A 15,964-nucleotide genomic window follows, 5' to 3' on the forward strand; every position below is an offset into this window, starting at 1 on the left:
ATTCTGGTTGCCTCTTTTTTTTCTTGAGTTAGTACCCGGCATCCATCTTCTGTAGTACTTTGTCATGGGAATCATGGCTACTACGAAGAGTAGTGGGGACAGTGAGTCGCCCTAGAAGATCCCTCTCCTGATATTAACCTCTGCTAGTCTTATTCCAGAGCTTGTAAGTATTGTATTCCAGTTGCGCATTGTATTTTTGAGGAAGCTGATGGTGCTTTCCTCTGCCCCATATATGTTCAAGGATTCTATTAGCCATGTGTGTGGTATCATGTCGAAGGCTTTCTTATAGTCTATCCATGCCATGCTTAGGTTGGTTTTCCTTCTCTTACTGTTCTTCATTACCATTTTGTCTATCAGGAGCTGGTCTTTTGTGCCCCTACACTTCCTTCTGCAGCCTTTCTGTTGGTGGAGGATGGTGTTTTGTATCCTCTTGGTATATTGTATAGCCTTTCGCTGATGATACCTGTTATTATTATTATTATTATTATATTATTATTATTATTATTATTATATTATTATTATTATTATGATTATTATCATTATTATTATTTCAGTGTACATTTGTTTGCGGCTTATGCCTTTGATGGGCTTAAGTTTTGTTTATTTGGAGAGAGTTTATTTAAAAGGCCAGGAATCAAACAAAGTTTATTTAAATGGCCAGGGTTCAAACAAAGTTCATTTAAAAGGCCAGGATTCAAAAAATGTTTGTTTCAAAGGCCAGGATTCAAAAGAATTTTATTTAAAAGGCCAGTAATCAAACAAAGTTTATTTAAAAGCCCAGGGTTCAAAGAAAGCTTATTTAAACGGCCAGTTTTCAAAAAGAGTTTATTTAAAAAGGCCAGGAATCACAAACAAAGTTTATTTAAAAGCCCAGGGTTCAAAGAAAGCTTATTTAAACGGCCAGTTTTCAAAGAGAGTTTATTTAAAAGGCCAGGAATCAAACAAAGTTTATTTAAAAGCCCAGGGTTCAAAGAAAGCTTATTTAAACGGCCAGTTTTCAAAGAAAGTTTATTTAAAAGGCCAGGAATCAAACAAAGTTTATTTAAAAGGCCAGGAAACAAACAAATTTTATTTAAAAATCCAGGAATCAAACAACGTTTATTTAAAAGACCAGGACACAAACAAAGTTTATTTAAAAGGCCAGGAATCAAACAAATTTGATTTAAAAATCCAGGAATCAAACAACGTTTATTTAAAAGACCAGGAATCAAACAACGTTTATTTAAAAGACCAGGAAACTAACAAAGTTTATTGAAAAGGGCAGGATCCACTGAAGAATCAATTATATCAACATTCTTGGCTCTCGACTGCCTTCCCAACCTCGACACGGAATTTATTTGGTGGAGACACTGAACCACAAAATATAAAACCTTGGAAAATAAAACTCTCGAGTCGAGATTAACTTGACACTAACTTTTCCAGTTAGGTAAGTTGGAGTCGAGGTATATTTTGGACTTTAGGTAAAGCCCGAGGCAAAAAAAAAAAAAAAAAAAAAAAAAAAACAGATTAAATCTGCTTGAAGAATTACGAGGGACACAAAGCAATCAGGTGGTCCGATTTCCGACTCCCCCCCCCCCCCCAACCTGCCCCCCCAAAAAAAACATTTTGTGGCAGGAATAACCCAGAAGCGTAACTTGAGAATTTTTTTTTTAATTTGAAGAATGCCGACAATGGCGTATCATATTGAGGAGAGAGAGAGAGAGAGAGAGACATCCAAGAATAATTATGCTTGCCGTGTAATATCTGGCTTGAACAGCTAGAGAGAGAGAGAGAGAGAGAGAGAAAGAGCGTGTATCCAGTGCTACAAATTGAACAAGCTGTGTAAATGGTCTCCTTAATAGTCAGAAAATACATACCTTTTTATCTTTCTATCTTCCCCTTTATTTACTTATTATCTCCACCTTTATTCTCTCTCTCTCTCTCTCTCTCTCTCTCTCTCTCTCTCTCTTCTCTGCACGCCCTTTTTCTTCTGTTTATCCTCTCTCCTTTGACCTCTTCTTCTCCTTCTTCTTCTTCTTCTTCCTCTTCTTCTCCCCCACGTATTCCATTATCTGCTTCCTCGACGATTTCTGAAGATTTCCATAACGTCATCTGTCAGCGATTTTGCTTTTCGCTTTTATCTTCTCCTGTTCAATATTCATTCTCTCTCTCTCTCTCTCTCTCTCTCTCTCTCTCTCTCTCTCTCTCTCTCTGTCAAAAGACAGAATTGTCACAGCCACCTTCATTTGTATCACTGGATATCTGTGTTTTTGCCCTCTCTCTCTTTCTCTCTCTCTCTCATCGATATTTTTAAGATTTCAAAATTTTTTCATAACAGGTTTTTTAAATTTATACTTATTTTTCAGTCTCTCTCTCTCTCTCTCTCTCTCTCTCTCTCTCCTCTCTCTCTCTCTCTCTCTCCATTCATCCTTTCGTTAAGCTTTACCCCTACCACCACCACGTACGTAATTTCTTGAAGAGTCCTTCGCTCCTTCTTCACCTCCTCCTCCTACCTCCCCTCTTCCCCTTCCTCCTCCATCTCCTCCTCCTCCTCCTCCTCCTCTAACTTGGGACTCCTGAAGGAGGCGGCCTAATCAAGGAAGAGGCTCAATCGGGAAATTAGTCGTGCAAAATTCAATTTGGGGTTTGATTGGCTAAGACGCCATGTCACCCTTCGAAAGGAAGGGAGAGAGAGAGAGAGAGAGAGAGAGAGAGAGAGAGAGAGAGAGAGAGAGAGGAGGGCGTTAAAGATGGAGGAGAATTTGAATTCCTTGCTTACGTAAATCTTCTTTACTTTATATTGTGCTTTTATTTTGGGTGTTTTATAGATATACGAATTGAGAGAGAGAGAGAGAGAGAGAGAGAGAGAGAGAGAGAGAGAGAGAGAGAGAGAGGAGGCGGGCGTTAAGATGGAGGAGAATTTGAATTCCTTGCTTACGTAAATCTTCTTTACTTTATATTGTACTTTATTTTAAAAATAAATATATACGAATTAAGAGAGAGAGAGAGAGAGAGAGAGAGAGAGACCTTACCTTACAGACCTTACATCTTGTTCGGGATGCCCCAGGTCCCTCAGTGTGAGTCACCTCTAATGTCTACCAGAGAGTTGCTAGTACATCTTCCGGTATATTTTGCATCTTCCAATCTTGGATGGTCTGGGATGCAGCTTAGATATTTGTCGAGCTTATTCTTCAACACATCTACGCTCACTCCTGATATATTTCTCAGAGGAGCTGGCAACGCATTGAATAGACGCTGCATTGTCGATGCTGGTGCATAGTGGATTAATGTCCTGTGTGCTTTCCTTATTTTTCCTGGTATAGTTTTGGGCACTATTAATTTACCTCTGCTTGCTCTTTCTGATGTTTTTAGTTCCATGATGTTTTTGGCAACTCCTTCTATCTGTTTCCATGCCTGAATTATCATGTAGCGTTCTCTTCTCCTTTCTAGACTATAATTTTAAGGATTGTAGTCTTTCCCAGTAGTCAAGATCCTTAATAACTTCTTCTATTCTAGCTGTAAAGGACCTTTGTACACTCCCTATTTGTGCAATATCCTTTTGATAGTGTGGGTACCATATTATATTGCAATATTCAAGTGGACTACGAACATACGTTTTATAAAGCATAATCATGTGTTCAGCTTTTCTTGTTTTGAAGTGCCGTAACAACATTCCCATTTTTGCTTTACATTTTGCCAATAGAACTGCTATTTGATCATTGCATAACATGTTCCTATTCAACATCACACCAAGGTCTTTAACTGCTTCCTTATTTGTGATTGTCTCATTATTAGGTCCCCTATATGCATATAGCTTTCCTTCTGTGTCTCCATAATTTATTGATTCAAATTTATCAGAGTTAAATACCATCCTATTTACCTCTGCCCAATCATATACTTTGTTAAGGTCTCTTTGTAGCTCGTTCCTATCTTCATCACAAGTAATTTCTCTATTTATTCTTGTGTCATCGGCGAAACTACTCACTACCGAGTCCTTAACATTACTGTCTATGTCTGTAGTCATAATAACAAACAGTATTGCAGCTAACACCGTACCTTGTGGCATACCGGATATTACCTTAGCTTCATCCGATTTCTCATCGTTTGCAATAACTATGTTTTCTGTTGTGTAAAAATTCTTTTAACCATCTTCCTACTTTATCCACTATATTATGTTTTCTAATTTTCTTCGCTAATATATTATGATCTACCTTGTCAAAAGCTTTTGCAAAGTTTAGATAAACCACATCTGTTTCATTTCCGCTTTTCATATTTTTGTATATGTTCTCACGGTGGACTAACAGTTGGGTTTGTGTACTTTTTCCGGGTACAAAACCATGTTGTCCTTTATTAAACAAATTATTTTTTATTAAATGTTTCATAATATTTTTCTTCATTACCCTTTCATAGACTTTCATAATATGTGATGTCAGACTCACAGGCCTATAATTACTTGCCTCTAGTCTTGATCGACTTTTGAAAGTAGGGGTAATATATGCTAATCTGTGCTCATCATAAATCTTACCTGTATCTACACTTTGTCTTAATAATATTGCAAGTGGCTTTGCGATAGAATGAACTACTTTCTTTAACAAAATAGCAGGGACACTATCAGGCCCAGCTGCAGCTCCATTTTTAATTTCATTAATAGCCTGCACAATATCAGCTTCATTAATATCTATGTCTGATAAATATTCACTATTTTCATCCCTTATTTCTGTATCATTATCTTCATTGTCAATTCTAGGGGTGAAATCTCTCTTATATCTTTCTGCCAATATGTCGTATATTTCCTTTTTTTCATTCGTTAATCTCCCTTCAATTCTTAGAGGGCCTATTTCTATTCTTCTTTTATTCATCTTTTTCGCATACGAGTACAATAGTTTTGGGTTTTGCTTGATAATTACTAGGGTTTTTCTTCCAAGTCCCGTTTTTCATTTTCTTTTGATTGTATAATCTTTTGTTCTGCATTTTCTATCTTACTTTTTAGTTCGATCACTTTCCATGCTTTTTTTTTTTTTTTTTCTTTTGCAAGACCTTTTTTCCACTTTCTGATTTTCTGGAACAAGATCCTTCTGTCTCTTGGTATGCATGACTGATGTTTACTTTTCTTCTTCGGTATATATTTATCCATTATTTTCTCTAATATTTTATATAATATCTCCGAGTGAGAGAGAGATAGAGAGAGAGTTTAGTTTTAAGTTTTTTAAGTTCTAAGCTTTTTACGTAAAATAATTGTCTAAACTTTTCGAGTTTATCTCACTTCTAGGACTAGTATGTTCTGACACGGCGGTTCCGCGCGGTTTCGTCCGGTTGTAAAGTCAAAGATGGCGCACTGGGTTGTACATACTAACACAACCGCGCGGATTTGTTAAGCGCCGAGGTTTCCGCGCGGGCTGAGTTTTTCCTTGTAACCGCGCGATATCCAGACGCACGGTTCGAGATACTAACTATAAGCTGTATACCAGCTGATAGCTAGTGATAATTAATGCATAATGTTGTTGGTCTTTATTTTTATCTTGCAAACTGCAAAACTATGACATTACAAAAAGATACAGTCGGGAGACTCTGTAGCATTCTGTATTTTTATGTATATATCTCCCTACGTAATCATTCATCTTGTCAATAGGAACGCATTTGATTATACTCCACTTACAAACGTGAGGTAAAGACTTCCTTTTTGATCAGAATATCTCCAATGAAAGCAAGTCCTACCCTCTGCATTAAAGTAGATATCTCTCTCTCTCTCTCTCTCTCTCTCTCTCTCTCTCTCTCTCTCTCTCTCTGATCTCGCGACATACAAAGGCAGTTTATTATCATCTCTTATCCGAGTCTCTCAAACGCTACTGAATGTGACGCTGATTTGCGAAAGCACAGAGAGAGAGAGAGAGAGAGAGAGAGAGAGAGAGAGAGAGAGAGAGCGAGAGAGAGAGAGAGAGAGAGAGAGTCTTCTGTTGCTGCTGCTGTTGCAATCTGCAATAAGAGTAATTGAGGCGGCCCAATTAATCTGCAACAAGACTTGTCTTTTCGTTCTGCCGAATTTAACAAGAGCCATTTCCGAGATTAATTAATATGGTGGGCAAAGCCGAACATGTTTAAATTGCTTTCAATCGGAGGATGCTGAAAAATATCATGTAAAAGGTTTCGTTAGTTTGTGTCTGCTTGCTTGCTTGCTTGCTTGGAGGATCTTCGTGTACCTAGCTGTCAAGCACAAGAACGTAGGCGTATATATACGTGCGCACACACATACACAAACTCACACTTACACATACATAGCCGCAAGAAAAGACATCCTCAGTTTGCGTCTGCTTGCTTGCTTGCTTGCTTGAAGGATCTTCGTGTTCCTAGATGTCAACCATAAGAACGAAGGCGTATATATACACGCGCACGCACATGCACACACACGCATACATAGCCACAAAAAAAGACATCCTCAGTTTGCATCTGCTAGCTTGCTTGCTTGAAGGATCTTCGCGTTCCAAACTAATCAAGCAGGCGAACGCAGAAGGCTGGATAATGCCCAGGTGCGTATACACACATACACAGACTTACATACCCAAATACGCACAAGCAAATATGCATTGGCAAAATGGGACGCAGTAGCTTTTGATCACAAAAAAGGAACGATGTACTGAGTTGCTAATGTTCTTGTTACGTGACATCTTGCAAGATGAGTTTCTTGATTGCTTACTTGCTTGCTTGCTTTTGATCCGGGGTCCCTTTTTTGCAATTTGCAAAAGAGAGAGAGAGAGAGAGAGAGAGAGAGAGAGAGAGAGAGAGAGAGAGAGAGAGAGCTTGAATATAATATGCTCCCTGTTGCAGAACTCGAGGTACCATGAATAATAATGGCATTGCTTGGAATATGGTGATTAAGAAATATGTACTTGTTCTCTGCGTTCTATATTTGTTTTTTGTTGTTGTTGTTTTTTGGAGGGGGGCTGCAGGGAGCATAGAACTATGGGATATGCCGTGGAGGTCACCCTAAATTAAGAGAAGATGTTCAGATAACATAAAAAAGAGAAAGAAGCTGACAAAAAATAAATAAAAATAAAAACTCCCAGACGGAATTGGAAGACAAAACAACCAATTGTTTATCTCTTGTATGTTGACATAACAAATGATGAAAGAGGAGGTGGCTTAGCAGGTGCTATTTCTTTTGTTCTACTTCAGCCAAAAAATTTTATTTATATTCATATATATTTTGATTCACCCATATTTTTTACTCGCAATATTTACATTATTGTCCTTTCTTGCGCTGCACCTTCATAAATAGAAATCTTCCATTAGATCCACACGTCACTTCCATGGAGGAAAGTTGGCTCAACAGCCCCCCAAATCTCTATATTTTTTGCTAGTATTTGGTAGCTCACCTGTATATATATTATATATACATATATATATATATATATATATATATATATATATATATATAGATAATATATATACATATATATTATATATATATGAGGGTACATAGAAATCTGAAACTTACCTCCTTCCCAGGTGTTCCCGTGGTCCGGGCGATGGGGGAAGTGACAGCTGTCGCTGGCGAAAGGTTGGTCCTGACTTGCCCAGTCGGTGGGTACCCCATCCATACCCGGACTTGGTATAAAGGTGGGTTGAATTTTCAGTTATAAAATAAAGATACTTTGTGAATGATTTATGTTCATGAAAATAAAGTTATTGTTGTGGGAATTGGTAAATCTTTGTGGGAACCAGTAGATGTTTGTGAGAACTATAACTAGTAAACCTTTGTGGAAACTAGTAAATCTTTGTTGAAACTAATAAATTTTAGTAGGAACTAGTAAATCTTTGTGAAAACTAGTAAATCTTTGTAGGAACTAGTGGGTCTTTGTGGAAACTAGTAAATCTTTGTGGGAACTGGTAGAACTTTGTGGGAAATATAACTAGTAAATCTTTGTGGAAACTAGTTAATCTTAGCGGAAACTAGTAAATCTTTGTGGGAACTAGCAAATGTTTGTGGAAACTAGAATTTTGTGGGAACTAGTAGATCTTAGTGGGAACTAGTAATTCTTTGTGGGAACCTAGTATGAAGCTTTGTGGGCACTAAGTAAATCTTGTTTGGAAACTGGGTAAATGTCTATAGGAAAACTAGTAAAGTCTTTGAGTGGGAAATAGTAAATCTTTGTGGGAAACTGGTAAATCCTTTTAGGAACTAGTAAATCTTTGTGGGAACTGTAAAATCTTTATGGGAGCCAGTCATCTGGGAACTAGGGAAATTCTTTGTGGGTACGTAAATCTATAGGGAACTAGTAATTCTTTGGTGAATACTTTAGTCTGGAAACTATTAAATCTTTGTGGAAACTGGTAAATCTATAGGGAAACTAGTAAATCTTTGTGGGAACTAGTAAATCTTTATGGGAGCCAGTTCATCTTTGTGGGAACTAGTAAATCTTTGTGGGAACTAGTAGATCTTTGTTCATAACCTTGATGTCAACGAGTGTATTTTTTTCTCTAGTCCTCAAGAAAAACTGCATACCATGTCTTTTAAAAACTGGATTTTTTTTAAGTGTTATTCTCCCAGCCATCTGATATCAGGGTTAATTGACTCTGGTGCTCCCAACCTTTCAGAGGGCAAGCAGCTGCCAACAAGCCGACGGGAGATCGTTCACCAAAACGGCTCCTTAGTCATCGACAACGTACAGAGGGTGACTGATGCTGGAAGCTACTCTTGCACTGCTTCGACCAAGCACGGGGAAAAAAGCACCCAGCCAGTTCAAGTGAAGGTCCTTGGTAAGTTTTTTATTCAATTTTTTTTGTGGGGGCCGGGCTGGGAAGGGAGGGGTTGCTAATTTATCTTTTACATGGGAGTAAGGAGTTTGTGAAGGTGTGGTGCGTATAAAAGAATTCTTGACTCAGTTTGTTCATGTGAGGATGGATGGTTGGTTAGATGTTGTGTGCATGCACACATGTATGTGTGTGTAATATATATATATATATCTATATATTATAGATATATATATATATATATATATATATATATATATATGTGTGTGTGTGTGTGTGTGTGTGTGTGTGTGTGTGTGTGTGTATTTATTTATATGCATATGTGTGTGCTCTATTTTTTTCTTTAATTTGTGAAAGAAATACAATTCTCATTAAGAAATATGCCCTAATAAATTGCTTATTTATGAATACAATGTCATATACCTTTAGAATTAGAAGGGAAACAAAGAGAGTTGTGTGTACATATAACAGAACGATCATCACCTCTTGTAAACTTATTACTTACGTAAATTGATCAATTTTCTGTTGATTTCTATTCCATACTGTAAGAATATAATGCCACATTTAACGTGACTTCATTATGATTATAGTTATAGTTATATACCTATATTTTGAGTACTCTGATTTGGGTCTTAAATTCTTTCATCTTTCTTTTTTCTATTGTGTAGTCATTCATTTATTTTCCAGGTATCACATTCAATATCATTTTTAAATATCGTTACTCAAAAGGCTTCACAATTTTATAAGATTGTAGATAGCAGGTCCGCAGAAGTTGCCATTAAGAAGAGATTACATAATTCTACTTGTCAATTCCCTTCTTTTGTTATCTAATTATGCTTTTTTTCATTTGATATCTCCATTGTTTCATTCATGAATTTTGTTAATTGGAGACACAGATCTGATGGCTTTGATGATAAGTTTCATGCTACTGATGACGTTTGATATTGGCAGAAAGAGTTGTAGAGAACGCCTCCGTTTTCCAGGTCGAATGTCTTTTCTTATTATTTTTCCTAAGAATCTGCTTCACTTTTACAATTTACACAAAAATAATGTAGGTGTGAGTTTGTGCTATTTCCACTTAACGCCCCTCGCTGGTTCATTTTGTTATCAGTGACAGACACTTTCGTTCTTACGAACTTTCAATTTACGAACTTCCAACTCACAAACTTTCAACTTATAAACTTTCAACTTACAAACTCTCTACTTATAAACTGTAAACTTATAAACCTGCAACTTATGAACTTTCAATTCATTCAAATCCATTGCCGGTGTAGGATGATTTAGAAAGTAGATTGTTAAAGGATGGCGTAGGAAATAAAATGTTACAGTCTTTGATAAACTACGCGACTTAGAGCGAATTGAATTTTCATCTGATTTCACGAGAACTGGGATCTAGACAAACCTATTAAACGAAATTATTGAGTGTTGTTGTTAGAAATTAAGAGTTTTCTGGTTTTTTATTTATGGATTTCTTAAGCTTCCATCCTTTTGAATACGAAATGAAAGGTTTTTGAGTTCCTCGCCTATTTATATACATTTTTTTATCCATCCGAGGATTCGTTCTCCAAAATCTTCTTAACGTTTCCGGTCATGTCATCATCACTGAGACATAAATTCGATCAATAGATTTGTGATCCTTTAATAAATTTTAAAACTTAGGCATTCTTGAATAGTCATTCAATAGTTTATGAATATTCCTCAACTCTTTCTAGGTTAAATTCATGCACGTAACCCCTCCTTCGAATTTCCCTTCTCACTTTGTAATGTACCACAGTATCCTTCCAAACATTTAGAATAATAATGAAATAAAAAGTCTATGAAATCACCCCCAACTTTTTCTAGGCTAAACTGAGTGACCTTGAACCCCTGTTTTAGAATTTGCCCTCTCACTTTGCAATGCACCCCAGTTCCCCCCCGAATTCTGCCCATGAACACCGACCACCACCTGTCGGAGGGGAACCGCCTGACCCTGGCTTGCGTGGTGACGGAAGGCGACCTGCCCCTGACCATCACCTGGTACAAAGACGGGGTCAAGCTGGAGAACCAGAAGCAGGTCACGCAGCAGAGCTGGGAGGACTTCAACAGCTACATGGGCATCAACCACGTGATGCCCCACCACGCCGGGAACTACACCTGCAAGGCCACCAACAGAGCAGCCTCCGACCAGCAGACGTCTGCCCTCTTCGTGAACGGTAATGACCCCTTCGGGTGCCTTTGAGCGCTTCGCGAGTGTTCTTAATAATCGGAGCATGGTGTTTATTGCAGAACCTCCGAGGATAGGCCCCTTTTCTTTCCGGGAGGGCGCCGCCGCTGGAATACGCGTGCAGGTCGCCTGCAGCATTGAAAGGGGGGACCTGCCGATCACGATCGGCTGGCTCAAAGACGGGGAGCCGTTGCGAAGCTCTGGGGACCTCCAGAACCCATCGTCGGCTTCCTCTTCTTCTTCTTCCATTCGCGGTCAAATGGCCGACCTAGTCGGTCTAGGTCTGGAGATCCTGCAATACGACGCTTTCACGAGCTTGCTCAAGATCCCCCACCTGACAGCCGGCCACGCAGGCAACTATACCTGCAGGGCGACCAACGCAGCTCGCTCCGTCACCTACACGGCGCCCTTGACTGTCAGCGGTAACGTAAAAAGCCCTCTACTAGGTCTGCTAGCCATCCTCAAAAAAAAAAAAAAAAAAAAAAAAAAAAAAAAAAAAAACAGTAATTTAAAAAAGTAAAATAAAAAGCACCGTCACAGCACCAGCACTACAGCAACGCCCGCACTTGCACCATCGATTTGCACCAACATTTCTGAATTGTAACCACCACTTTTCACTCCCCGCCCGCCAGCTCGCCCACGTTATGTGAGCTCCTTGGCACCAACGCCTCCTCCCTTTTATCTGTAGGAGGCGAAGGACTGCGTGAATGCATGGTGCCGTAGGCCTAGAGACCTCGCAGCACTGCACAGTAGTATTTGGCTTCTTAACAGCACAGCACTGACATAAAGAGAGAGAGAGAGTAAGAGAGAGAGAAATAAAAAACAGCCCATTCACTACCAAACTGCACCACGTGTTTGCATAATCCCCAAAAAAAGCAGCCTACAAGTTTTGCCTTCGTAAATTTATTCAGGCACAGAAAACTTCTGAAGGGTTTTGTGATTATGGCCTTGAAGAGCGAAGCATGTTTAAGTCGACCCTTTTACATTAAAATTCCATAACAATGAGATCAAATAACTGTAACTGAATAACCTGCAAGATTTCAAAGTTTTTGTAATGGTAACCTTACAGAATAACTTCATTCAGATCTAATATTTGACATGAGACCCCATAGCAATGAGAGAAATTAAAAGATCCTCATAGTAGCACGAGTCTTTAAATGGAGAAACAAATCTACAGTTATGTAAATGTACATATATTTAAATTTATGTTTTTAAATTTAAATATTTGTACATCTACATAACTGTGGATTTGTTTCTCCAATGAGAGAAATAGTAACTTTGATAACCGTAGAACCTGTAGGCTGCTTCATAGTTGCACCTTCCTCCTCTCTCGATCACGAACGATCACTGTATTTTGGAAAACTGTAAAATCTCTGTTGCCTTTCTCTTCGCAGGAGAGTTGTTTGCTGACAAAAGGGTTCGTGTGTATGTAAGCAGGAGCATTTCATTGGCTTTTTCAAGCAAGCAGAGTAACGAGTACTTCTTGGAAATGCACTTGTAGTTTTGAAAGCTTGTAATATATATTTTGTGTGTATGTATATATCAATCTATATATATATATATATATATATATATATATATATATATATATATATATATTTGTATATTGTATACGAGGCTCTTTGAATCCGCTGTGAGCATCCGTCGCTTCAAGAATTGTGACGTCGAGACCTAGAAACCAAATGCATTATTTTTGTTTTTGTTTTTGTGTTTTGTTCTAGAAGGAATCATTTGATTTAATGAAGCTTCAAGATGTTATTTAATTTATTATAGTTCATATATATATATTTTATATATATACACAAGTATAATTGTTATGTTTAAATCTTGACGCCATAATTCTTCGCCGACTGTAAATGCTTGATATGAGGTACATGGCTTTAGACATAATTGTATCACTAGAAGGTAAGAGAGGGGTTATTTGAAATCAAGTTCCGAGACGATTTTTCAAATTATAATCTTAATCCGAAGGATAATTCATGAATGTTAATTTTTTTTAGTCCTACTAATAAACTTTAACATAATCATGGCCTTCAACTTTTGTAGTACTTATTTTGTATAGAGAAAATTTTAAAATGGCTTCAAAGTTCGACATTTTGTTTCTATCCTTTTAGAAGTCTTAATCAACAACTTCAGAAGTATAGCTAACTTTATCATTAGCTTCGTTTAATGTTGAAGAAAGGCTTAGTGGTCTTTGTAACGTAATTGGGCGCTATGTCAAATGGAAAAGGTCCCTCTGTCTCTTAAATCTTTAGTGTTATTTTGATGGGGTTTACTCAGATCTTCGGATTCCAGTAGCAAGTTGTAAATTCCAGGTGGATGATTTGGTTGCGTTCCTAGTAAACAGAATGAGTGGCGTCTTTTTAATTTCCTTTCGAAGAATTGTAGCAAATAATGACTCCACTATATATATATATATATATATATATATATATATATATATATATATATATATATATATATATTATATATACATATATATATATGTATATATATATATATATATATATATATATATATATATATATATGATATATATATGTCTATATGTCTATATGATATATATATATATATATATATATATATATATAGTATATATATATATATATATATGTATATATGTATATATGTATATATATGCATATATAGACATATATATGTGTGTGTGTATATATATATATACGTATATAGATATATATATATATATATATATATATATATATATATATATATATATACAGTTATATATACATCTATATATATATATATATATATATATATATATATATAGAATACAGCCTTTTTATCAGCCCTCATATAAAATTCAACACAAAATATGGAACCAGTTCACGACAAGAGTACAGCCTTTAAAAAAATTCGTCCTACCGAAGACAACGGCCCACAGAGCCCTCGAATTCAAACCTGTACCTGACCCGCAGTTCCTCATAGAGTCACTTCACCTCACTGACCTAGAATACCCTGCTACACCCCCACAGTGCCACCTCGATGGGTATCGGAGCCAACGGACGTGAGTGTCATGCGTGACAGCGACGTGGTCATTCAGTGCCAAACGGAAGGGTTCCCTCAGCCAAAGGTCATCTGGAGGAAAGCTCTTGGTAAGTGGTGTTCTGTATCTGTTCTGGTCTCTGGTCTGTTGTAGCTTTGTGGGTTTAATCTGACAAGGAATATACGTCTATTAAAATCTTTTCATAGAATTATTAGGCTATATCAGTCCCCTTTTCTCTGAAGTGGATTTTTTTATAATAAAAGCATTTCAAAGCTATATCAATCCTCTTTTATTCGAAGTGGATTTTTTTATAAACAGTGTCTGCATTTTTTTGTTCAAGACGATTCTCCTGGAAGCTATAAACTTTGTATCCATTCTGTTATATCTTCGTAGGCGTAATCAGGCAAGAAATATGCACCAAATAAAAGACTTTTGTAGTAATGTATTAGCTATATCAACCGTCTCTTATTTGAAGTGGATTTTTTGGTAAATTATTGGCTATATAACCCCCTCTTCTTTGAAGTGGATTTTCCATAAACCAGTGTTCTTCATCTCTTGTTAAAAGGCGACTCTCCTGGAAGCTACCGGGACTTGCTTGGTTCCAGCCGAGTCCAGCAACTCGTCAACGGATCCCTGATGCTCTCTCAGGTCACAAAAGACGACCAAGGGAGATACCTCTGCGAGGCCACGAACGGCATTGGGGCAGGACTCAGCAAGGTCATCCAGGTCACTGTGAATGGTAAGTGGTTCGTTGGTTAACTACTCTCTCTCTCTCTCTCTCTCTCTCTCTCTCTCTCTCTCTCTCCTCTCTCTCTCTATTTCTTACTTTTAAAGACAGGATTGTACTACCGAACGTCTGTATTTGGGATCTTATATCTCTCTTCCCTCTCTCGTCCCCACTCCCTCTCTCATCCTTGCTCTTCTCTCGTCTCTCTCCTCCCTAACTCTCTTCCTCTCTCCTCTCTCTCTCTCTCTCTCTCTCTCTTACTTGTAAAGACAGGATTGACATCGCAAGCATATTATGTACTACTGGACGTCTGTGTTTTAGCTCTCTCTCTCTCTCTCTCTCTCTCTCTCTCTCTCTCTCTCTCTCTCTCTCTCTCTTTCTCAAAAAATGGAGAAGAAGAAGAAGAGGTATTAAGTAAACATGCAACTCTCTGCTAGATGCTGGACGTTGCATCATTGCCACGTCAGAGCAGACATTGGCAGATGCATTATTATCATGGCCCAGGGCTAAGGAGCCTACCTTCTTCATTTCCCGTCTTTGGTGGGTCATTTCCCCGTGTAATTGATTAGGAAATTAAATCGTGTTTTCATCTTTCCCTCATTTTTCTTCTGTCTCCTCCTCCTTCCTCCTCCTCCTCACCCCCTCCTCCATCCTCCTCCTCCTCCTCCTCCTCCTCCTCACTTCTTCTTCTTCTTCTTCTTCTTCTTCTTCTTCTTTTGCTTTTCGTCTGATGTATATATAAACATAAAGACAGACTAAGCTCCTTGATGACTTCCAATGTCGTTTATTTATATACTTGCCCCAAATGTAAGGTGGGGAAATATGTGGGGGCTTCTCGTCGCCTACTAAAAGTTAGAATTGATTGTCATCGGGGAGTTAGTTACAGAACAGGCAATAAATTAACTAATCCTGAATTTTCTAATATAGGCGATCATGCCAAAAAATGTAAACAAGATATTGAATATAAACATTTTAAAATTCTCTCCAGAGCCACCTCACCTCATCAATTAGCAATAGCCGAATCGTTATATATTAAGAAGCTTGTTCCTCCTTTAAACAATCAAACTACCTCCACAACACTGTACCTGTCTTGAGTGTGCCCCTGTCTCTGTTTTTTATGTCATTAGGTCCTTGGTTCCCGTCCTGAAAGGTAGCGGTCTATTTCTTTCATTCTGTCTGTTGCATTTCAGTTTTTTTTTTTTTTTTTTTTAATTTTTTTAATTTTTTTTTTTTGTTTTTTTTTTTTAATTTTTTTGGTTAAAGTAAATATTTTTTAAATTGTAAATTTCTTAATTCTTAA

The 15,964-nt window shown here is 37.4% G+C and overlaps 1 protein-coding gene across 1 annotated transcript in view; it reads left to right on the plus strand.

Moving 5' to 3' along the window:
- Window positions 1–15,964, plus strand: part of LOC135212486 (cell adhesion molecule Dscam2-like) — a gene marked incomplete in the record, with an annotated part of 596,569 nt that overhangs the window by 547,609 nt on the left and 32,996 nt on the right. Inside the window, 5 exon segments of the mRNA XM_064245964.1 lie at window positions 7,483–7,593; window positions 8,572–8,733; window positions 10,993–11,352; window positions 13,927–14,046; window positions 14,503–14,676. Of these exon segments, the coding sequence (XP_064102034.1) occupies window positions 7,483–7,593; window positions 8,572–8,733; window positions 10,993–11,352; window positions 13,927–14,046; window positions 14,503–14,676 (927 nt within the window).

The sequence above is a fragment of the Macrobrachium nipponense genome, chromosome 41, assembly GCF_015104395.2.
Source record: "Macrobrachium nipponense isolate FS-2020 chromosome 41, ASM1510439v2, whole genome shotgun sequence".
NCBI lineage: Eukaryota > Metazoa > Arthropoda > Malacostraca > Decapoda > Palaemonidae > Macrobrachium > Macrobrachium nipponense.